We start from the raw sequence: 23,770 nt of genomic DNA on the forward strand, positions 1-23,770 counted from the left end.
CCTGAGGTGTAAAAATGGCGTAACCCTCTCAGAAGGGACTGGAGCGACTCTGGATTTAAACTAGTGACTGAACTCGAGTCACTCTGGATTTACACCGTTGAGTGAATTGGAGTGGCTCGGGATTCAAACTGAGCTCAGTATCTGGCCCTTTTTGCACTGCAGCGACTCTGGATTTACACTGGTGGAATTGAGATCAAAGTCTGGTCCTTATAGCTTTTATTGATCTGGAGTGACTCTGGATTTACACCAATGGAACTGAGATGCAAATCTGCCCCTTACACTGAACTCTGGATTTACGCTAGCATTGCTGAGCTCAGAGTCTGGTCCTTATACCATTGACTGGACTGGAGCCACTCTGGATTTACACCACTAGAACTGAGCTCAGTATCTAGCCTGTTGTGATTACCCTCCTTCCCCATTTCCAATGTCACTTCATCTCACTCCTCTCTAGGACATTATTGTCCTGGTTTAAGGGTGGACAGTTCTCCTGGGACGTTCCCAGAGCTCAGCGCCCGCGGTTCCCATGTCGTCTCTGTCTTGTTGGATGGAAAGCAACTGCTATTTTCCATTCTCAACAGGCAGATGAGGTTCTCCCATCACAGAGGTGGTCTCCATTCTGGTGGGTTAAATTCCCAGCATCCTCTGGGTCACCTGACTGGGAGGAGAAGCAGTGGAACAGGAGCAAAAGTTGGCACCGTAAAGAGGACCAGGCCTCCCACCATGTGGAAAGTCCCAGATGCAATGAAAGAGCCTGTGTAGCTGCCGGTCACATCCCTTAGGAAACCTGGAACACAAAAGAACACGAGTTATACCAATAGTAGGGGTACCTAGAACCCAGCATACATAATTTTGTGATACCTACAATGTATTGAGTTGGAGTGGACTATAATTTAGATCAGGGATTGGCAACCTTTGGCACGTGGCCCATCAGGGAAATCCGCTGGCAGGCCGGGCCGCTTTGTTTACCTGCCGCGTCCGCAGGTTTGGCCGATCGCAGCTCCCACTGGCTGCGGTTCACCGTTCCAGGCCAATGGGGGCTGCGTGAAGCGGTGTGGTCCGAAGGATGTGCTGGCCGCTGCTTCCCACAGCCCCCATTGGCCTGGAACGGCGAACCACGGCCAGTGGGAGTTGTGATTGGCCGAACCTGTGGAAGCTGCAGGTAAACAAACCGTCTTGGCCCGCCAGGGGCTTTCCCTGTCAGGCCGTGTGCCAAAGGTTGCCAATCCCTGGTTTATATGGTAGGATGCATCTAGAATACACCATGTTACACCATTCTAGAACCCAGCATGAATATTTGTGTTACCTAGAACGTACTGAGTCTGAATATACTATATCTTATGTGATTATGATGCATCTAGAACACAGCTTGTTAAGCCTACCTAGAGCCCAGAAAGCATCACATTTGTGCTACCTAGGACATATTAAGCTGGAGTTGACTATAGCTCATTCGGTTGGCGCTGCCTAGGATTCAGCTAGTGATGGCTACCCAGAACCCAGCATGCAGCCAATGGTAGGTATCTAAAATGCAGCAAGATTGGAATTGCGTCTAAACTCCCATGGGTAAAGTCAGCCAGAACAGTGGAGGCTATGGGCTATTCACAACCCAGCAAGGTTGTGATTTCTAGAACATAGGCTGGAGTAGTCACCAAGAGAGTTTGAGGCTGGAGATATGTGCAGGTTATAGGTTTAGGGCTCCATGGAAAACACAAGTCTACCTAGACTGCAGAGCTGATAGTGTTCCAGTTGCCTAGAAAGTTGGATTCAGGAGATGCCCATGACCCACAGGATTAGAGCTACCTAGAACCTAGGGAATATAGTGTTCCAACTATCCAGAAAGCCAAGTACTGGAGTTGTCTTTAACCAATATGGTTAGAGCTATCTGAACCCAGGGCTTCTAGTGTTCAAATAATCTAGACAGCTGGGATGTGAAGTCAAGTCTAGCACATGGGGTTAGAGCTACCTAGAACCTAAGCATGTAACATTGCAGTTCACTCAGAAAGCCAGGTTCTAGAACTGCCTACAGCGCATAGGGCTAGCACTACCTAGAATATACAAATTTAGGGGTCTGTGAATGACAAAATCATGGCCCCAGCGGTGACCCCAAAGGTTAGAGGGTGGGTGAAATGGTACCCAGACTGAAGAGATCTTCAACCCGGTTCCCTCTTGTGCGGCACCAGAACATCCCTGGCCACTTCACACTGGCTGATCCATGACTGTGGAATGAGGAGTCAGGGGATGGGAGGTGCCTGCTGCTTAAAGTAGAAGAAAGGCAAACTCCAAGACCTTACTAGACAACGGGGGGCCAGCCAGAGCCCCAAAACTCTCCAGTAGGTTTACCAGCCCAGTAGCTTCTAAGATCCAACCAGTCCCCACGATTTCCACCAGGCTGGAGAATTTCAGTGGAATAACGGCACCGGCTAAGAACCCATAGCAGATGTCAATGCCCATCAGGATGGGGTAGGTGTGCCCAAAGGGAACCAGGAGCAGCATGACGCCCGTCAGGAGGGTCCAGAGAGTCAGGCTGTGAAGGAGGTGGAAGACCCTGCGGGCATCCAGCCAGCCAGCCACCAGGCGGCCACACAGATCGGTGGCACCCATCACGGACACGAGGCAGGCAGCCTGGTATTCGTCAAAGCCCATCTCGCGGGCATGGGACACTAGGTGGGCAAAGGAGACAAGATGGCCCAAATTCATCAACAGACCGGCCACGGCAAAGCTCAGGAAAGGCCGACTGGAGAGCAAAGCCAAGCCCAACAGAGAGGACATCTTCGCCAGCTATGACCTCTGTGGAGCTTGCGCCGGAGCCAAGTCCTCTGCCAGGGCCAGCGGGCGGAGGAGGGCGCCACATGCCACGAGGTGGAAGTTCATGCCCACCACGATCTAAAACACTCTGTGTTAAGACAAACCTAGAACTAGGCATGAATCCTGTCTGTCCTACCTAGAACATATGGAATTGGAGTCAACTACAGCTTGTACAGCTGTCACGCATCTGGAATGGCCCATGTTGAGCCAATTTAGAACCTATCATGAATCCTGTTTGTGTTACCTATAACTTATTGAGCTGGAGTAGACTACAGGCCTGGGACGCATGTAGAATGTACCATGCTATGACAACCTAGAACCCACCGTGAATCCTGTTTGTGATACCTAGAACATCTGGAGCTGGAGTAGACTACAGCTTAGAGGGCTAGGATGCATCTGGAGCACACTGTGCTACCTAGAACCTATTGAATTGGAGTAGACTACAGCTTATACAGCTATCATGCATCTGGAATTGCCCATGTTAAGCCAACCTATAACCCATTGTGAATGCTGTTTGTGCTACCTAGAACATACTGGAGCTGCGAAAATGCAGCTTGAATTACACCAAAATAGTTGGTGGATCCGTGTCGATATCATGGGTGTGTGTGTGTGTGTGTGTGTGTGTGTGGTATGAAAAACTTCCCCAAAAGTTCGAACATTCTCATTGTGTCAGGTCCAAATTTCCTTCAACTCTCTAGCCAAACGTGCTCGAAATGAGAACATGCTAAGCTGAGATTGGTTCAGACTTTTTGATGCACCGCAGACTTCGACAAATGTCAGTTTTGACCTAAAATACACAGCCCCCCTTCCCCCCACATTGCCTGCACACCAAAAACCCCATGTCCTCCCCTGCGTTATCCAAACACCAGAGGCTACTGGGGAGGAGGGAGTGGAGCAGCGATTTCACAGCTCGACGGGTGGGGTCAGCCCTTTGTTATAGCAACGGCTGGAGCCTTAAAGCTCTAGATCCTCATTACATTGGGATTGGGACCAGGGTTGGCTGATCTAGAACCGAGTTTGCTGTTCTAGAACCTGGTTCTCCGGATCCTTCATTATAGAAGATTCTAAGCTACAGCCAAGGGCCAGTGAATCCTCACCGCCTGAGCCCAGAGCATCCTTCTGTCCAGGTTTTACCCAGAATGCCTTGCTTCCAGGAAGAGGCCTGTGCAATGGGCTAGACTCCCATGGTGCACTGGGTTACCCAGAAACCTTTGCTCCTAACCTTGAGTGAGGATACTCCCAGAGGGCACTGGGGCAGGGGAGGGGCTCAGGGCAGGACCTACCTGAGAGCAGCCCGATGCTCAGGTACAGGTGGGTCAGGCTGATGGCGAAGGAAGCCAGGAACATGCCCAGCCCCGAGAGGAGGCCCCCGGCCATCACCACGGGGTGCGCACAGTACTGGGTGCTGAGGGCAGTGCCCACCGGACCTGCAGAGGGCAGCAGAGGGATACCGGTCGGGCCCCGTTACCCTGCAATGCAGCTGAGTCTGGGGGAGGAGTGGAGGTATGTGGCACTCAGAGCACCCTCCTGTCCTGGACGATGGTGCAGAAAGTGGGGTTGGGAGAATCCCAGTTAAAAACTGCTGCCCCGCCCCAGAGGTGGCCGCATCTCAGCACCGGGTGAGGGGTCCCTCAATAACCAGCCACCCCACCGGGGGAGGGATGAGACGCTCTGGCTAAAGGGGGTAGGGAGAAGGCCAGAGAGTCAATACTCACTAGCAAACAGCAGAATGGCTACTGTGATAGACATGACCCAGGACATGCGCCCCACCAGCTCCCCGAAGTGCCCCACAAACTCCACGAAGAAGACCCCAAAGGAGCGGATCACCCCAAAAATCAGCCCCGACTCCAGGAAGACTGCCAGTGCCACCAGCCAGCCCCAGCCCCCGTCGGGGGGCTCCAGGAGGATGGGGGGCTCTATGAAGATTCAGCGCAGCACGCCGGAGGTGAGTCTGGCATAATCAGCTGCCTCACTCCTCCCCAGAGGGGGTAGCCCCTTGATGCTGGGTGAGCGATCTCTGTGCAGCCTGGCCATGTGGCTGGTTAATGTGCTCCACTCCAGAGGTGACGGCCGCTGAATCCGCGATGAACGATTCCCAGGCAGCGCAGCAGGGGGGTGGAGCCATGAATCAGCAGCCATGCCCTATGCGAGAGGTGGCTGCATCCCAGTGCTGGGTGACCGAGCGCCCTGCAGAATGACCCTGCGGCTGTTAATCTCGGGGGGGGGGCGCACAGCTGCCCCCTCGACCCTCTCCCAGCTCCGGGGACCCAGCAAGCAGCAGCAGGGTGCCTGGCATCAGACGGGAACCCGGGTCTCAAAGGTTGGGCATTCTTATCAGTGAATTGTGAGGCAAAGTCCGCAGCTGAGAGGAGGCGTCTAATGGCAGCCCCACCCTTCCCCCCACCCCCTTGCCCAGTGCTGAAATGCAGCCACCTCTGGGGCGAGGCAGCACTGGGCGAGGGGTCCCTGTGTAACCAGCCGCCCCGCCCCAGAGGTGGCCGCATCTCAGCGCCGGGTGAGGGGTCCCCGTGTAACCAGCCGCCCCGCCCCAGAGGTGGCTGTATCTCAGCACTGGGCGAGGGATCCTTGTATGAATATCTCTGGAGCTGGGCTGACACAGAGCTGTCTACCCCATCTGTCTGGCCTCACTGGAAGGCTGCGGCCAGTTCTGGGGGCACGTGTCATGAAAGCCCCTCAGAAAAGAGCTACAGGCACAACTTGCGGGCCGGGGTGGGGGTGGGGGTTGGAACCACCCAATCCCAATGGCCTGGGGGATCAGCCATTCTGGGTATGCAGTTCCAGGGGAAGGCATCTGAGCTAGTCAAGGCATTACATTTCTGCCATCAACAACCGGTTGTTTGAGCTAGAGACCCTCCCAGAGCTGTGGGGGTCTGCACTACAGAGCTGGTCAGGTCGCCGTGCATCCCTCTTCCCCATTTTCTTTGTTTTCCAATCTCCCCCTAAATCAACAGGGTTCTAGCTACTCATGCCTCAAATGTGCCCTGAAAGTTTGGAACCGATCGGCCGGGGCGTCCGGTCACAATCACGTTACACGCAGACAGACAGAGAAACGCGGTCAAGGGGAGGAGACGACCTTCACTAGCTGGGCCAATCAAGTGCAAATTTTTCATGGGGAGGGCAATTAACCAGTGGGGCCAATTTCCCCTAGAGTGGTGGCGTCTTCTCCGTCACGCGTGTCAAGACCGGAAGCTACCCACTAGCTCGACCACCAGATATGGGCTGGAGTTCTCTGGGCTGTGCAGAAGGTCAGACTAGGGGACCATCGGGGTCCTTTCTAGCCTGAAAGATCTAGGATGCTCTGGACACCAGCTTGCAAAGAGGAGTGGATCTAGACTGGGTAGCTCCCTCCTTCCGTCTCTTATGCATCCTCCAACTGTCTTAGGTATCTGCTTCTTCGCTGACCATCATATCAGCTGGATCCGTATACTTGATGCTCTGCCCCCTGCTGACCTCTCACTTCCAATCTGGCTCTCTGGGACAACCCCCCCAGGAGCTAAAGTCTCAGGGGTCCCCCATGGTCTCCTCCTCAGTTGTCGAGTCCATGGGGCAGGAGAAATAATTTGGCAGGGCAAGAAGGAGCAAACTTCCAGCGAGGAGAAAAGCCCCTGCTACAATGAAAGAGGCCGTGTAGTCCCCAGTCATGTCCCGCAGCCAACCTAGAACATACAATGTGTTGGGTTACCAAGAGCATACTGCATGTGTCACCTAGAACCCAAAGTATCTAATTATTTAGACATCCTAGAACATACGATTATTTGCATGATCTAGAATGCACTACATGTTACCTGGAACCCATAATATCTAATTCTCTAGACATCCCAGAATATATGTGGCTTTGAGTTACCTAGAGCGCACAATATGCATTTCCTAGAACCCCAAATGCCTCATTGCCTAGACATCCTGCACGAATTATCTAGGAATTACTGTAGTGTCACCTAAATCACAGAACACCTTGCTGTCTAGACGGACTAGAAGGTATGAAGTGATGGTTTACCTAGAAAGTACTGGAAGGGCTACCTAGAACCCCCAAACCTGATGGTTTGGACAGCCTAGAACATATCTGCTTGACAGTCTCACGGGACTATGCAGACCACATCATGGATTATCTCAAACACATTTTCAGTGATACTTAGACTTCAGAGCACCATATTCTGTATATATCCTGCTGTTGTCTCTTGTCTTATAGTTAGATGGTAAGGACTTTGGGGGAGGGACCATCTTTGGATTCTATACTGCACCTAGCACAATCGAGTTCCAGTCCATGACAAGGGCTCCTATGTCTACAGTAATCAAAACAATCACTAATAATGTTCTAGCTATCTGGCCTACATCAGGCATTAGCCTACATGATTTCAGGCTAGATAGGCCCACACAGTTTTATTGGCTACCTAGAACCCATACTTAGAACCCAGAATGCCACAATTTAGTTCTCTGGTTTGGAGTCATCTTTAGATCATATGATAAGGGCTTTTCAGAGTTGTTAGAGCTACCTAGAACCCAGTATATCTCAGCCTAGTTCCCCGGATTGGTACCCCCTTTCAACCATATTCCTAGGACTATTTAGACAATGGGAGGTTTGGGGAGACCTAGAACATGTTGTTCAACTAGAACCCAGGTCTTCCAAGTCACAGGCCAGGACCTTGTTTTGGGGGAAGGTTTAATTCCGGGGGTTACCTGTAATTAATGGGTCACCTACCTTCTTGTTTCCCTCCCTCCCCACAGCCCTCTCTATGAAGCTAGATCGATGAATTCATGCAAGAAAGGCTTAGAACTCATGAGAGGGGATGTCCACCCCCACAAGACTGGACAGGGTGACAGTGGCCAAGTAGGGACTCTAGAGGGTAGTCCATAGTTACTCCCTGGGAGGAGGGAATTGGGAGGCTGGCGAACCCAGAGACGGGGGAGAGGGGGAAGCCAGGACATAGGGCAGTGACTGGAGAGCCTGTGAGCTGGAACTTGGAGTAGAGGGCAGGCCCGGGTTCCCCTACCAGCCCCTGGGGATGTGGCAGAGACCAGGCAAAGGACAGTGGGCTGCCTGGGACCACTTGTCAGGAAAGACCTTTATCTGACTCCTTCCTCAATTTCTCCTAGTAGCAACCGTCCCAAATATGGGATCCAAAAGGGACAGGGGAGCATGGTAGGAAAGAGAACCTGGTTCCTTTCCTCAATTTCTCCTAGTAGCAACCGTCCCAAATATGGGATCCAAAAGGGACAGGGGAGCATGGTAGGAAAGAGAACCTGGTTCCTTACCAGACAGAGGGGCCCCCACGAGGGAGCCAGCACTTTCCATCATTTGCATGAGCCCAATCCCCTCCATGATGCGCCCCGTTCCCACAATCTCCGCCATGCCGGAAAACTGGAGGGGCACCAGGGCACCGGCGCAGAAGCCGTAGCAGATGCAGAGGCCCATCAGGAGGGAGTAGCTCTGCCCCAGCGGCAGCAGCACCATGGAGAGGCCCGTCAGGACGGTCCAGAGGATCAGGCTGTGGACCAGGCGGACGGCGAAGCGGTCGGCCAGCCAGCCACCCGCCACGCGGCCGCACAGGTCAGCCACAGCGGCCGAGGACAGGAGAAAGGCGGCTCGGTATTCGTCAAAGCCCAGCTCCCGGGCGTGGGGCACCAGGTGGACGTAGGGTACGTAGTAGCCGGTGTCCACCAGGACGAAGGCCGCAGCGAACAGGAGGAAGGGCCTGTGGCAGGCCAGGCGTGGCTGGCAGAGGGAGGAGAAGGCTGGCAGCCACAGCCACCCCGCCTCCGGCGCGGACGCCTTGTTACCCTCTGTCTCCAACGGCCGCAGCAGAGCCCCGGCGGCCACCAGGTTGAAGGAGATGCTGGCCACCACCAGGAGGGCTCCCCGCCAGGCGTAGGTGTCCACCAGCAGCTGGAAGAGTGGGGAGAAGGCGAAGGAGGCCAGGCCCGCCCCCGAGACAGCCAGGCCCGTGGCGAAGGTCCGCCGCTTGGCGAAGTACTGGGCCACAGAAGCCACGGAAGGGGTGAAAACCAAGGCCCAGCCCAGCCCTGCAGGGGGGGGAGGGGGAAGGAAAGGGAACAGGTGACCAAAACCAGGAAGGGTGGGTCTAATCTGGGGGTGGGGCAGGTGGGAAACCGGGATGAATGGAGCATTCTAGATAATGCAAAGCATTGTATGTTCTAGGATGTCTAAACAATTAGATACTCTAGGGTCTAGGTGACACATGTCACATGTTCTAGGTAACCCAAGGCATTGTATGTTCTAGGTTGGCTGCGGGACATGACTGGGGAGAAAGAGTCAATGTCTAGGGGGGTCTAGCCCTTTAACCCCTGGGGTGGGGGTGGGAGGGTCATTAGCAATTAGAGACACATCATCTCAAGCCTGGGATGGCAGAGTCTGGGATGGGGGGAGAACTCCTGGTCAGGCCTGCGAGTGGGGGGATCTAGGTGTCAGCTGCCACAATGCTGGGTTCTAGATCATTGCTCTGTCCTCTCTCCAGCTCGCCCGAGCTGGGGCTGGGAAGGAACTGGGTGAAATGGACTGATCTGAGCTAGGCAGGAAATTGGGCTAGCGATGATCTAGGCCACACTCGTGAGCATGGAGATCTGGGCTAGAGCAACTCTGGATGAGCCAGAGCAGAGGGTTCTAGATCTCAGAAGGGACAGCAGAGTCTGGGCCATGAGCACCACACGGCTCAAGAACCATAGCCCTGGGAGCTGTGGGTGTGTGGGGGATTTTCCACGGCTTAGCGTGCCATGGTCTAGCTCAACCATCAGATATGGGCTGGAAGGAGGAGTAGGCAGGAGGGATGGCGCAGGAGGCCAGATTGGATGGTCACCTCCTGGTCTTAATGTCTAGGACCCATCTGGGAGGAGGAATGGCTGGAGAACCCGAAAAGAGACACCCCCCCCCAGGAACCCCTCTGGGCAACTATAACTAGACCATGGTGCACTGGGTTACCCAGAAGCCCTTGCTCCCAACCTTGAGCGAGGATACTCCCAGAGGGCACTGAGGCAGGGGAGGGGCTCAGGGCAGGACCTACCTGAGAGCAGCCCGATGCTCAGGTACAGGTGGGTCAGGCTGGTGGCGAAGGAAGCCAGGAGCATGCCCAGCCCCGAGAGGAGGCCCCCGACCATCACCACGGGGCGGGCGCCGTACTGGGTGCTGAGGGCGCTGCTCACCGGACCTGCAGGGGGCGGCAGAGAGACACCGGTTGGGCCCCATTACCCTGGGGGGCAGCCGAGTCTGGGGGAGAAGTGGGCTTGGGGGGGGGGCTTGAGGCCTCCCCCAGCAGGGGGTGCTTTGGGGAGCGGTGGGTGGGGGAAGGGGTTTCCCAGCTACTCCACTTCTGGGCCTGAGATTCTAGTAGCCCCCTTCCCCACCCCCCGGTGTCCCTCACTCACCCCCTAGCTGCAGCACCGCGATCCCGATGGAGGTGACCCATGAGACACGTCCCGCCAGCTCTCCGAAGTACCCCACAAACTCCATGAAGAAGACGCCGAAGGAGCGGATCACCCCGAAAACCAGTGCCGACTGGAGGAAGCCGGCCAGCACCACCATCCAGCCCCAGCCCCCATCGGGGGGCTCGCGGCACGTGGGGTCTGCCATGGGGTCCCCCGTTGCTGTTCCCTGGGGATGGGAAATCAGAAGTCGGGGGTGGAAAAACAAACCAGCTGAAGGGAAAGAGACAAGGGTCAGTCCATGAACTTTTATGCTGCAGGTTCTCTGGAGATCTAGTCCTCGATTCCTGAGACGCAGCTGGGGAAACTGAGGCACGGGGAGACAAAGGCTCCTGACAGCAACTCACTAGCACAGCTGATGACACAATGCAGGATTCCTGGCTTCCAGCCTCCTATCCTGCTCCGCTACACCCCCTTCTCCTTGCCAGGTTAGAACCCAGGAGTCCTAGCTCCCAGCGCCCCCCTGCTTTCACCACCACACCCCATTCCTGGAGTCCTGGCTCCCAGCCCCCCCTGCTCTAACCACTAGCCCCCACTCCCCTCCCAGAGCCGGGGAGAGACCCCAGGAGTCCGGGCTCCCAGCCCCCCCTGCTCTAACCCACCAGCCCCCACTCCCCTCCCAGAGCCGGGGAGAGAACCCAGGAGTCCTGGCTCCCAGCCCCCCTGCTCTAACCACCAGCCCCCACTCCCTCCCAGAGCCGGGGAGAGAACCCAGGAGTCCTGGCTCCCAGCCCCCCCTGCTCTAACCCACCAGCCCCCACTCCCCTCCCAGAGCCGGGGAGAGAACCCAGGAGTCCTGGCTCCCAGCCCCCCCTGCTCTAACCCACCAGCCCCCACTCCCCTCCCGGAGCCGGGGAGAGAACCCAGGAGTCCGGGCTCCCAGCCCCCCCGCTCTAACCCACCAGCCCCCACTCCCCTCCCAGCACCGGGGAGAGAACCCAGGAGTCCTGGCTCCCAGCCCCCCCCTGCTCTAACCCACCAGCCCCCACTCCCCTCCCAGCACCGGGGAGAGAACCCAGGAGTCCTGGCTCCCAGCCCCCCCGCTCTAACCCACCAGCCCCCACTCCCCTCCCAGAGCTGGGAGAGAACCCAGGAGTCCTGGCTCCCAGCCCCCCCTGCTCTAACCCACCAGCCCCCACTCCCCTCCCAGAGCCGGGGAGAGAACCCAGGAGTCCTGGCTCCCAGCTACCTCTGGGTCTGTGCTGAGCTCTGGGAGTCCCGGGACAGGCTGGGGGCTGGGGGCTGCAGGTCGTGTCCGAGGGGGGGAGGGGGGGACTCAGATCACACGGCAAGTGGGGGGGGCAAAGTCCACTTTGTGTCCTCAAGAATTCCCTCCCCCACCGTCAGGCAGGCCACCGGCTCCTTCCCCCTCCCACTTTGCTGTAAGGCAGCGGTTCTCAAAGGGTGGGTTGGGACCCCCATTTGAATGAGGTCGCCGGAGCTGGCTGAGAGTTGCTGGGATCCTGGGGCTGAGGCCTGAGCCCCACCGCCCGGGGCCAAAGCCCTAGGGCTTCTGCTTTGTTCCCCCTGCCCGGGGTTAGAGCAGGTGGGGCTGGGAGCCAGGACTCCTGGGTTCTGTCCCAGCTCTGGTGAGGGGAGTGGGGGCTGGGAGCCAGGACTCCTGGGTTCTCTTTCCCGGCTCTGGGAGGGGAGTGGGGGCTGGTGGTTACAACGGGGGGGCTGGGATATCATCTGCTCTTTTGTTACCCAGGTTTGAGAGATCCTTTTGTAGCTCTTCGCAGTCAGCTTTGGACTTAACTATCTTGAGTAGTTTTGCATCATCTGCCAATGTTGCCACGTCACTGGTTACCCCTTTTTCCAGATCGTTTATGAATCTGTTTAATAGGAGCGGGCCCAGTACAGACACCACTAGTTACCTCTCTCCGCTCTGAAACCCGTCCATTTATTTCTACCCTTTGTTTCCTGTCTTTTAACCGGTTACCGATCCATGAGAGCACCTTCCCCCTTATCCCGTGTGTGACCAAGTGGGTGATTTTCTTGTTTTTTCCTTGTTTTCCAATGGTTTGCATGCAGAGGGGGGGCGAGTCCGTGACACTGTGGCAGCTTACTTTGCGTAAGAGCCTTTGGCGAGGGACCTTGTCGAAGGCTTTCTGACAATCTAAGTACACTAGATCCACTGGATCCCCCTTGTCCACATGCTTGTCGACCCCCTCAAAGAATTCTAGTAGATTGGCGAGGCGCGATTTCCCTTTACAAATACCATGTTGACTCTTCCCCAACTAATCGTGTTCATCTCTGCATCTGATCATTCGGTTCTTTACAAGAGTTTCAACCAGCTTGCCCGGTACTGAAATTAGGCTTACCGGCCTGGAATTGCCGGGATCACCTCTGTTGCCTGATCATTAGATTATGTATTAATTACATTGATTATATACGAATCCCCAGTTATCAATGGACTCCAGGGCAAGAAGCTCCCACGGCTTCCACCTTCCTGGGTCTGACCTCGGAGCATCCAGCCTCCCCTTCCACGCCGTGCACTTCCCACAGCGAGTCCGCACAGGCGGGGCTCCTGGGGAAGCCAGAGGGTCCTGCCCCCCAACTCCGCAGTCAGACGTGACTCTCAGCCAGCCAGTAAAACAGAAGGTTTATCAGTCGACAGGAACACAGCGTAGGGCAGAGCTTGTTAGCACAGAAATCTGTGACTTTCAGCCAAGTCCATCTTGGGGAAATCCCAGTCCAGACGCCCTGGACTCCCCCTCTTCCAGTCTCCCTGTAGAGGAGCGGACTCACCCCTGCGGCGCCTCCTGCTGGTGACTTCCAACCTCCGGAGGACCCTCTGCAGGCCGGTGATCCGCCTGTCCTCTGGCCCCCGTGTCCCTCCTGGACCCCAGTGCCCTTTTATCTGGGGTACTGCTCCGTGGCAGTACACCCCTCAGTACTAGGGTCTCCCCTCCCTGGGGAACCCCCACCCACTATCCCCACCTTGCCTCAGACTGGCCACTGCCAGTCACCAACTAGCCCCCGCTCCCTGGGGCAGACTGCACTCATCACAGGTAAGGTTGGGTTTGGACCTGCTGCCTTGGCCTAACCCTGGGCTGCCCTCTGCAACCCCCAGTACCCCTTGGCCTTCTGCTAGGCCGCAGCCTGGGGCTATCCAGGCTAGAGCTCCCCAGCTCCTCAGCCTTTCCCAAGCCCTGCTCCACCCAGGTACTCTGTCTTAGCTCCCTGCAGCCGGGCCCTTCTCCCTCTGAAAGCAGAGAGAGACTGTTTGGGCTCCTGGCTCCCAGCCACAACCTTCCCCCAGGGTTGTTTAATCCCTTCAGGGCAGGAGCAGGGTACCACCCTGCTACACTCCCCAAGGCAACCTGACCTCAGACAACCCCATTGCTCCTCCTCCTTGTCTTTGTCTTGCTTCCCAGGCAAAATGTCACCTGGTCACACACCCCTCCTGGGTCTCAGGTTACATCTGGCAGCTCACCTGCCCCTGAGGGCCTCAGCAAAAGTTACATGCCCAATTCCCACCACCTAGGCATTGGTGCAGAACTGAGGGAAACTGAGGCACGCACAGTCTTAATACAGGACAATAAGACTCACATGCAACATAACATGGTGACTAAAACCCCACTTTGTCACATCTCTCCCCCCCTCCGAGACTGAGCTGAGCAGGGTCACTTTAGCCAGGGAGCTGGGGAAGTTCAGGGCCCCCCTCTCCGGGACAACGCGTCCGCTGTCATGTTGGCACTCACCTTAATGTGGACCACGTCCATGTCGTAATCCTGGGAAGGACAGAGTCCACCTCAGGAGCTTGGCATTGGCCCCTTTCATCTGGTGTAGCCACGTCAAGGGTGAGTGGTCCGTGCACACGGTGAAGTGCTGCCCAAATGGATACGGCTGCGGCTTTTTAAGGGCCCACCCCAGGGAGAGGCATTCCTTCTCGATGGTAGTTCTGCTCCTGGGGGAGCAACTTCTTGCTCAGGTGCATGGTGGGGTGTCTCTCCCCCTTCTTGTCAACCTGCATCAGCACCGCACCCAGCCCTGTGTCTGAGGCGTCGGTGAACACCATAAAGTCGGGGTTTACCAGCACCGGGCCTCTGACCAGATCCTCCTTCAGAGCACAGAGAGCCCTCTGGTACTGCCCGGTCCAGACCAGCTTGTCTGGCTTCCCCTTCTTGCATAGCTCAGTGATGGGGGCGGCCATGGCGCTAAAGTGGGGCACAAACCTCCGGTAGTGCCCCGCCATCCCAATAAAGACCTGGACCCATTTCTTAGTCTGGGGAATGGGCCAATCTCTGATCACTTCCCACCTTGTGGCCCAAGTATGACACCTCTGCCATCCCCACCTTGCACGTCCCGGCTTTTATAGTCAGACCTGCATCCCGGAGCCAGCCCAGCCCCTGTTTAACCTGGGACACATGGTCCTCCCAGGTCTGGCTAAAAACACAGATATTATCAATATACGCCAGGGCAAAACTCCCCATCCCCTTGAGGAACTGGTCCACAAGGTGGCAGGTGATAAGAGCAGATTTCAGTCGGGCACCCGACTTGCCAGTAGCCTTTGGTGAGATCCACAGCTTGTCTAGGAGCTCATCAGGCCTAGGCATGGAGTAGGCGTCGGACACGGTGATGGCATTGAGCTTCTGATAGTCCCCACAGAACCAGATTGACCTGTCCTTGAGAACCAGCACATGGGAGAGGCCCAGGGGCTGGAAGACGGCTGGATCACCCCTAAAGCCAGCATGTCTCTGACTTCTCTCTCCAGGTTCTGGGCTGTTTTCCCCGTGACTCTGAACGGGGAACATCTTCCAGGAGGGTTGGCTCCCATCTCCACCTGGTGGACGGCCAGGTTAGTGAGCCCCAGGCTGGTTGGAGAACAGCTGGTGGTAGGAACCCAGCACCTCTGTGATCTCAGCCTGCTGGCCAGGGGTTAGCTGGTCAGAGAGGGGAATTGATTCCAGCGAGGGGCTGGTTCCTGTCCCAGGAAATAGATCCTGGCCACACACGGCCAGCACCAAATTCTCCCTGTCAAAATACGGCTCCATCATGTTGACCTGGTCCCCTCGGTCGCTGTGAGCCCGGTCAGACAGTTCCACCACATAGGCCACCTCATGCCGCTGCGTGATGACCTTAAAGGGCCCGTCTGTGACATTCTTCATGTCCCCCATATTCTTCATCGAGATATTATTATATGACTAGGATGTAATCATAGGGTTCCCTAGGGAGGTGGTGGAATCTCCATCCTTAGAGGTTTTTAAGGCCTGGCTTGACAAAGCCCTGGCTGGGATGAATTAGTTGGGGATTGGTCCTGCTTTGAGCAGGGGGTGGGACTAGATACCTCCTGAGGTCCCTTCCAACCCTGATCTTCTATGATTCTATGATAATGTATCTTATGCCAGACAGGTCATGTGAGGTATCATCGGAAAGGCCGTGATTTACTGAATACGATGATCCTATTGGTCCGCACGTCTCAGTTTTGCATCTGAAGTTAGGAATATTGACAATAGGCGTTCAGAGCAGCGAATCTCCCACCGGGGAGCCTTCGTGAGGAGGCTACAAACTTCTGATTCATGGCGGCTTGGCCACTGCCGGCAGGGCCGGCTCCAGGCACCAGTTTAACAAGCAGGTGCTTGGGGCGGCCCAGGGAGAGGGGCGGCACCTGCGGCAAGTCGGGGGCGGCAGGTCCCTCACTCCCTCTAGGAGCGAAGGACCCGCCGCTGAACTGCCATCGCCGATCGCGGCTTTTTTTTTTTTTTTTTTTTTTTGCTTGGGGCGGCAGAAATGCTGGAGCCGGCCCTGGCTGTACCAGAGGCAGGGAATGAGGAAAAACAGATGGCCAATCAGTTGAGGATTTCCCTAGGTGGGGTTTTTCCACAGACACACAGAAGGGTCAGAAAACCCCTAGTCTGTCCCCACAGGATTTGGCAGGTTTGGGCCTGATCCAAAACACATTGACATCAGTGAAAAGACTTCCGTTTACTTCAATAGGCTTTGGATTGGGGCCGAGGAACAGGAGATAGATTGGAGGGAGGGGCTGGTTTTGATGTATTGGCTAGAGACTGATTGACAGGACACAGACCAGCCAAAAATTCCTATGTGCGCCATTCATGAAATCAGGTGGAGCTTTAAAAATAAATTCTTTTCCGATTCTTTATGTAGAAAGAAGTTTTCTAAATGTTTATATTTATATTTCATATAAGCCTGGTGTGGAATCCTGGAAGTTAGTGATGGAAGAGGCCTCTGAGGTCACACCCAGTCCAGCTCTCTGCAGATAGTTTCGAATATGGGTCTAGTCTGGTTTTGACTTCCACCACTTCCCTGGGGAGGCTATTCCTCAGCCTTTGGATATATCCACACTGCACGCTTCTTTCAGTGGCTGTAGAGTACATACACAGGTTGCACCCCAGCAAGGGTATACATAGCCGTGTAGCCAGTGAGGGACAGTTTAGGCAGGCCAGGTATGGTACGGACACACCTGAGTACATGCCGTACATAGCTCTCTACTTGCCCAAGCCGGGTCTCCCTATCTACACTGCTGTTTTTTAGCAATGTAGTGTCCCGCTGCTCAGGCCTTTTACTGTCATAAAAGGTGCGGGGGGGGCGGCGCTCTGGGGGGGAGTTCCGGCGGCGCCCGGCGGGGGGGCGGCGCAGCACTCGGCGGGGGGGCTCGGGGGCGGCGCTTTTTTTTGTTGCTTGGGGCAGCAAAAGAGCTAGAGCCGGCCCTGACTGCAGGGTCATGTGATCAGGTCACCTGGGGCTGGACTCCATCTTGGAATGCCAGTGTTTTTCCCACTGGCAATGATACTGCCAAGGATGACCTTGAGCGGATCACTGCAGACTACGTGGCTCTGGGAAGAAGGATAAAGGAGTTTGAGGCACAAGTGGTGTTCTCGTCCATCCTCCCTGTGCAAGGAAAAGGCCGGGGTAGAGACCGTCGAATCGTGGAAGTCAACGAATAGCTACGCAGGTGGTGTCGGAGAGAAGGACCATGGGATGGTGTTCCAAGAAGAAGGAGTGCTAGGCAGAGACGGGCTCCACCTAACGAAGAGAGGGAAGAGCATCTTCGCCAGCAGGCTGGCTATCCTAGTGAGGAGAGCTTTAAACTAGGTTCACCGGGGGAAGGAGACCAAAGCCCTGAGGTAAGTGGGGAAATGGGATCCTGGGAGGAAGCACAAGCAGGAGAGCGCAAGAGGGGAGGACTCCTGTCTCATGCTGAGAAAGAGGGACGATCGATGAGTTATCTTAAGTGCCTTTACACAAATGCAAGAAGCCTGGGAAACAAGCAGGGAGAACTGGAAGTCCTGGCACAGTCAGGGAACTATGATGTGATTGGAATAACAGACTTGGTGGGATAACTCACATGACTGGAGTACTGTCATGGATGGATATAAACTGGTCAGGAAGGACAGGCAGGGCAGAAAAGGTGGGGGAGTTGCATTGTATGTAAGAGAGGAGTATGACTGCTCAGAGCTCCGGTATGAAACTGCAGAAAAACCTGAGAGTCTCTGGATAAAGTTGAGAAGTGTGAGCAACAAGGGTGATGTCGTGGTTGGAGTCTGCTATAGACCACCAGACCAGGGGGATGAGGTGGACAAGGCTTTCTTCTGGCAACTAACAGAAGTTACTAGATCGCAGGCCCTGGTTCTCATGAGAGACTTTAATCACCCTGATATCTGCTGGGAGAGCAATACAGCGGTGCACAGACAATCCAGGAAGTTTTTGGAAAGTGTAGGGGACAATTTCCTGGTGCAAGTGCTGGAGGAACCAACTAGGGGCAGAGCTCTTCTTGACCTGCTGCTCACAAACAGGGAAGAATTAGTACGGGAAGCAAAAGTGGATGGGAACCTGGGAGGCAGTGACCATGAGATGGTCGAGTTCAGGATCCTGACACAAGGAAGAAAGGAGAGCAGCAGGATACGGACCCTGGATTTCAGAAAAGCAGACTTTGACTCCCTCAGGGAACAGATGGGCAGGATCCCCTGAGAGAATAACACGAAGGGGAAAGGCATCCAGGAGAGCTGGCTGTATTTTAAAGAATCCTTATTGCGGTTGCAGGAACAAAGCATCCCGAAGTGTAGTAAGAATAGTAAATATGGCAGGCGACCGGCTTGGCTTAACAGTGAAATCCTTGCTGATCTTAAACGCAAAAAAGGAGTTTACAAGAAGTGGAAGATTGGACAAATGACCAGGGAGGAGTATAAAAATATCGCTCAGGCGTGCAGGAGTGAAATCAGGAAGGCCAAATCACACTTGGAGTTGCAGCTAGCAAGAGATGTTAAGAGTAACAAGAAGGGTTTCTTCAGGTATGTTAGCAACAAGAAGAAAGTCAAGGGAAGTGTGGGCCCCTTACTGAATGAGGGAGGCAACCTAGTGACCGAGGATGTGGAAAAAGCTAATGTACTCAATGATTTTTTTGCCTCTGTCTTCACGAACAAGGACAGCTCCCAGACAGCTGCACTGGGCAGTACAGCATGGGGAGAAGGTGACCAGCCCTCTGTGGAGAAAGAAGTGGTTCGGGACTATTTAGAAAAACTGGACGTGCACAAGTCCATGGGGCCGGATGCGCTGCATCCGAGGGTGCTAAAGGAGTTGACGGATGTGATTTCCATCTTTGAAAACTCATGGCAATCGGGGGAGGTCCCGGATGACTGGAAAAAGGCTAATGTAGTGCCCATCTCTAAAAAAGGGAAGAAGGAGGATCCGGGGAACTACAGGCCAGTCAGCCTCACCTCAGTCCCTGGAAAAATCATGGAGCAGGTCCTCAAGGAATCAATTCTGAAGCACTTAGAGGAGAGGAAAGTGATCAGGAACAGTCAGCATGGATTCACCAAGGGGAAGTCGTGCCTGACTAACCTAATTGCCTTCTATGAGGAGATAACTCACTCTGTGGATGAGGGGAAAGCAGTGGACGTGTTATTCCTTGACTTTAGCAAAGCTTTTGATACGGTCTCCCACAGTATTCTTGCTGCCAAGTTAAAGAAGTATGGGCTGGATGAATGGACTGTAAGGTGGATAGAAAGCTGGCTCAACGGGTAGTGATCAATGGCTCCATGTCTAGCTGGCAGCCGGTTTCAAGCGGAGTGCCCCAAGGGTCGGTCCTGGGGCCGGTTTTGTTTAATATCTTTATTAATGATCTGGAGGATGGTGTGGACTGCACTCTCAGCAAGTTTGCAGATGACACTAAACTAGGAGGAGTGGTAGATACACTAGAGGGTAGGGATCGGATACAGAGGGACCTAGACAAACTAGAGGATTGGGCCAAAAAAAACCTGATGAGGTTCAACAAGGACAAGTGCAGAGTCCTGCACTTAGGACGGAAGAATCCCATGCACTGCTACAGACTAGGGACCGAATGGCTAGGCAGCAGTTCTGCAGAAATGGACCTAGGGGTTACAGTGGACGAGAAGCTGGATATGAGTCAGCAGTGTGCCCTTGTTGCCAAGAAGGCTAACGGCATTTTGGGCTGTATAACTAGGGGCATTGGCAGCAGATCGAGGGACGTGATCATTCCCCTCTATTCAACATTGGTGAGGCCTCATCTGGAGTACTGTGTCCAGTTTTGGGCCCCACACTACAAGAAGGAAGTGGAAAAATTGGAAAGAGTCCAGCGGAGGGCAACAAAAATGATCAGGGGCCTGGAGCACATGACTTATAGGAGAGGCTGAGGGAACTGGGGTTATTTAGTCTGCAGAAGAGAAGAATGAGGGGGGATTTGATAGCTGCTTTCAACTCCCTGAAGGGGGGTTCCAAAGAGGATGGATCTAGACTGTTCTCAGTGGTAGCAGATGACAGAACAAGGAGCAATGGTCTCAAGTTGCAGTGGGGGAGGTGTAGGTTGGATATTAGGAAACACTATTTCACTAGGAGGGTGGTGAAGCACTGGAATGCGTTACCTTGGGAGGTGATGGAATCTCCTTCCTTAGAGGTTTTTAAGGTCAGGCTTGACAAAGCCCTGCCTGGGATGATTTAGTTGGGAAATGGTCCTGCTTTGAGCAGGGGGTTGGATTAGATACCTCCTAAGGTCCCTTCCAACCCTGATATTCTACGATTCTATGATTGGAATACCAGTGTTTTTCCCACTGCCTGGCGTGGGAACCAAGCTTTGAAACAAAGGGCTCCCCCCCCGCCCCAGGCAGGGAAGTGACCTCCTCATGGTTCTTCACTGACTCCCCACCCAAGGGGACTCCTGGAAACACCTGAGGAACAAAGACTGACCTGGGGGAAGTGCTGGACTCAGGCTAAAGGGATTTTTAGCCTGTGGATGCTGATTGAAAAAGCAAAGAGCTGGTGGGTCGGGGGGCTCAGTGGTACCCCAGTTCCAAGTGGCACCCTGGGGGGGAACCCTTCACACTGTCCCAGGCAGCTTGGACTTTGTTTTTTCTCATGGGGATGAGAACTATCAGCTGGTCCCCGGAGCTGGTACGAGCCGTGCGGTTGTACCAGATCTGCTCCCCTTGGGCCCTGGTTAGGTTCTCCCTGGCCAAGCCCATGCGCTCAGTGAGCTTTTCCCAGAAAGTCAGGACACACCCCACCACTGAGTCTCCATCGGGGGAGGCCTTCCCCTCCCAGTCATCCTTCACCAGTTGTCACGGAGTCCCCGGGCGATGCTCTGGAGCTGCTCCCCACGAAGCCAGGCAGGGCTCTGGGGGAGCCTCCTCTCTGTGAGCAGACTGTCGCCAGGGCAAGAAGCTCCCACGGCTTCCACCTTCCTGGGTCTGACCTCGGAGCATCCAGCCTCCCCTTCCACACTGTGCGCTTCCCACAGCGAGTCCGCACAGGCGGGGCTCTTGGGGGTGCCAGAAGGCCCTGCACCCCAACTCCACAGTCAGACGTGACTCTCAGCCAGCCAGTAAAACAGAAGGTTTATTAGACGACAGGAGCATGGTCTAAAACAGAGCTTGTAGGTACAGAGACCAGGACCCCTTAGTCAGGTCCATCCTGGGGGTCAGGGAGCCAGACCCAGTTCTGGCCTCCCTCCATTTCCCCAGCCAGCCCAAACTGAAACTCTCCAGCCCCTCCTCTGGCCTTTGTCTCTTTCCCAGGCCAGGAGGCCACCGGATCTTTTTGTTCTCCAACACCTTCAGTTGGCACCTTGCCGGGGAGGGGCCCAGGCCATCAGTGGCCAGCAGACAGGGTGTCGGCCATTCTCTGTGCAGACACCATCAGACTGGCCCTCTAGGGCTCTGTACCAATCACACCCCCTGATCCCACCACCTAGATACTTAAGAAAGGCATAGGGGAAACTGAGGCACCCACACAGTATTCAGAGAGAACATTAAGAACATTCCCACTTCGTCACACCAAGTCCAGGGGTCCCCTCACTCTCCTCCCGTACAGCAACTCAAAAGGGGAGAACCCTGTAGATTCTTGGAGCTAAATATTTGCCCCAGTCCTGCGGGTGCTGGTCCGTAAAGGTTTTCAGCATCATCTTTAGGGTTCCATTGAACCTCTCCACAAGCCCGATGGCCTGAGGGTGGCCCAGGTGTGCCGGACCCCACACTTCTCCCACAAGCACTGGAGCAGGGCTGACATGAAGTTGGAGCCCTGGTCTGTAAGGACTTCCTTGGGGAACCCCCACGTGGCTGAAAACAGTCAGCAGTGCATCGGCCACGGTGTCTGCCTCGGTCGAAGACAGAGCCACCGCCTCGGGATAGTGCGTAGCGAAATCCATCCCCACCAGGATGTCTTTCTTCCCCAACCGGGTTGCCCTGCTGAGGGGCCATGTGCCTGGCCTGGAATTCAGCGGCTGGAGAAGGGACGGGGATCTGCTCCCTCTCATCGGCTGGGTCCGAGGCCACAACCCCGCCAAGTCCTGTCCCTGGTGGCTCCCTTCCCACCGGGGCAGGGTCCCATGCCCCCTGCTGGGTATCCCCCCAGTGTCAGGGCAGAGTTCCCCTCGCTGGATCTGGCTATGGGTGATGACTAGGGTGCTCGGGTCACCAATCCAACAGGTCACCCCCTATCAGCACCTCGGTTGGCCACTGATGGGACACCCCAACATCTTTGGGGCCCGCCTTGGCCCCCCCATTTTAGACAAACCCTGGTTACCTTAACCGGGGTCACGCACACGCCCAGGTAGGTGTTGGGCATCACCCGGTCTGGGGCCACCACTTTGGGCCGGGCCAGCGTCACCTCAGCCACCTCCAGGGGAACGAGGCACCCTGTAGATTGAGCGCCCCGAAACTGGAGCGTCCAGCCCCCTCCAGGAGCGGACTCCAGAGATTCTTCCCTCCCCAGTCACTGCTAAGCTGCCAGCCACACCTAACCCTCCTCCAGCTGGGATTGCATTCCATATCCCGCCCTGCTGTCTGCAAACTCGCCGGCCGGCCGGCCGCCCTGCGCAGCGCAGCGCAGGTCCTTCGGCCTTTTGTCCACCAGCCGCCTCCTCAGAGCTCCAGTCCCATCCGCTCCAACGCGTCCTCCCTGGTCTGGGCCCCGGCCCCGTGTATTTCCCCATCAGCGTGGCCAGTTGCAGGTACATCTTTCTGCATACGCCAGAACCTTTTTCCCGTACGCCTCGGTTCAATCTCCAGCAACGGGGCCTGTTTGAACGGTCCGTCGTCCCCGGCTTCCACCCCGTCCAACTGCCTGAACAGCTCTATGGCCTTGGGACCCGGTAAGGGGGGGAAGATACCAGAGCCTGTCTGCGGGGTCAACCTGGAGCACATTTTCCAAGGCAGTGAGGAAGGCGTCTATGTCCGCCCCTTCCTTAAACTGGGGCAGCAATTTTATATCGGAGTTCCCTGCGGGCTCGGCTCCCCTGGGGTCCATCCCCACTCACCCCAGCTGCCTCTCAGCTCCGCCATCGCCCGTTCATGCTGCCTCTGTCTCTCCTGGTCCTTCAGCTCTTCCCGTTTCAGCTCCACCTACAGCCATGAAGATCCCCTGCTGGTCGGGGAGGTGGATCCCAGAGCTGCCTGGCTGCTCTCAGCCCCTCCCTGGGCCCCAGCTCGCTCGGAAACTGGTGTAGGCCCTGGGGCTGCCTGGCGGTTCCCAGCCTCTCTCGCGGCCCCAGGAACCGGCTCCTTAAAGCGATCCTCCTCTTCCAACCAAGCAATCAGCTGTGCCTTCGTGAGCTTTCCAATGCGTAGCCCTCTCTCTCTGCACAGCTCTACAACGTTCTTCTTAAGGAGATACTTATAGGCTATCTCCTCGCTGTTCCCAAGTGGTCACGGACTCACAGGCCTGTGGTTTCTCAGCTCCCCACGGTCCCTGGGAAGAATCGACAGCCCTTCTCGGGGGTCCACTCTATCTCGGGGTTAAGCCGTAGGCTCCTCCGCCTCCTAGAACCGCACCTCTCTGAGCCTTCAGCACGCCCGTCTCTCGCTAATCCCCCTTTGTTTTACTGCTCCCCAGTCACTTACTGCAGAATGCTCCAACCACGGGGTGCAGTTTATCCCACTGCTGCCACCAGTTGTCATGGAATCACCGGGGTGATGCTCTGAAACTGCTCCCTACGAAGCCAGTCAGGACTCTGGGGGAGCCTCCTCTCTGTGAGTAGACTGTCTTCAGGGCAAGCAGCTCACATGGTTTCACCTTCCTGGGTCTGACCTTGGAGCAT

The 23,770-nt window shown here is 55.5% G+C and overlaps 2 protein-coding genes and 1 pseudogene across 5 annotated transcripts; all 3 read right to left on the reverse strand.

Annotated features, from left to right (window-relative positions):
- Nucleotides 1–208: 208 nt before the first annotated feature.
- On the reverse strand, nucleotides 209–5,740 carry LOC101943959 (monocarboxylate transporter 13-like). Its single transcript, XM_065569289.1, has 2 exons — nucleotides 4,086–5,740; nucleotides 209–784 (listed from the first exon to the last, which is right to left on the reverse strand). The coding sequence occupies exons 1-2, from the start codon at nucleotides 4,177–4,179 to the stop codon at nucleotides 648–650; spliced, it is 231 nt and encodes a 76-aa protein (XP_065425361.1). The 5' UTR covers nucleotides 4,180–5,740; the 3' UTR covers nucleotides 209–647.
- On the reverse strand, nucleotides 1,172–4,079 carry LOC135972178 (monocarboxylate transporter 13-like; annotated as a pseudogene).
- A 138-nt stretch (nucleotides 5,741–5,878) lies between the features above and the next one.
- Nucleotides 5,879–23,734, reverse strand: LOC101946610 (monocarboxylate transporter 13-like). Of its 4 annotated transcripts, none has more exons than XM_024113012.3 (5): nucleotides 22,991–23,734; nucleotides 10,198–10,423; nucleotides 9,837–9,980; nucleotides 8,074–8,841; nucleotides 5,879–6,479 (listed from the first exon to the last, which is right to left on the reverse strand). In XM_024113012.3, the coding sequence occupies exons 2-5, from the start codon at nucleotides 10,400–10,402 to the stop codon at nucleotides 6,325–6,327; spliced, it is 1,272 nt and encodes a 423-aa protein (XP_023968780.2). In that variant the 5' UTR covers nucleotides 10,403–10,423; nucleotides 22,991–23,734; the 3' UTR covers nucleotides 5,879–6,324. The 4 variants fall into 4 exon arrangements, with proteins under 4 accessions (XP_023968780.2, XP_005279409.2, XP_042703688.2 ...); XM_005279352.4 differs by lacking the exon at nucleotides 22,991–23,734 and adding an exon at nucleotides 11,444–11,520; XM_042847754.2 differs by lacking the exon at nucleotides 22,991–23,734 and adding an exon at nucleotides 11,444–11,518 and having other exon boundaries at nucleotides 10,198–10,467.
- Nucleotides 23,735–23,770: the final 36 nt, after the last annotated feature.

The sequence above is a fragment of the Chrysemys picta genome, chromosome 16 (assembly GCF_011386835.1).
Source record: "Chrysemys picta bellii isolate R12L10 chromosome 16, ASM1138683v2, whole genome shotgun sequence".
Classification (NCBI taxonomy): Eukaryota; Metazoa; Chordata; order Testudines; family Emydidae; genus Chrysemys; species Chrysemys picta.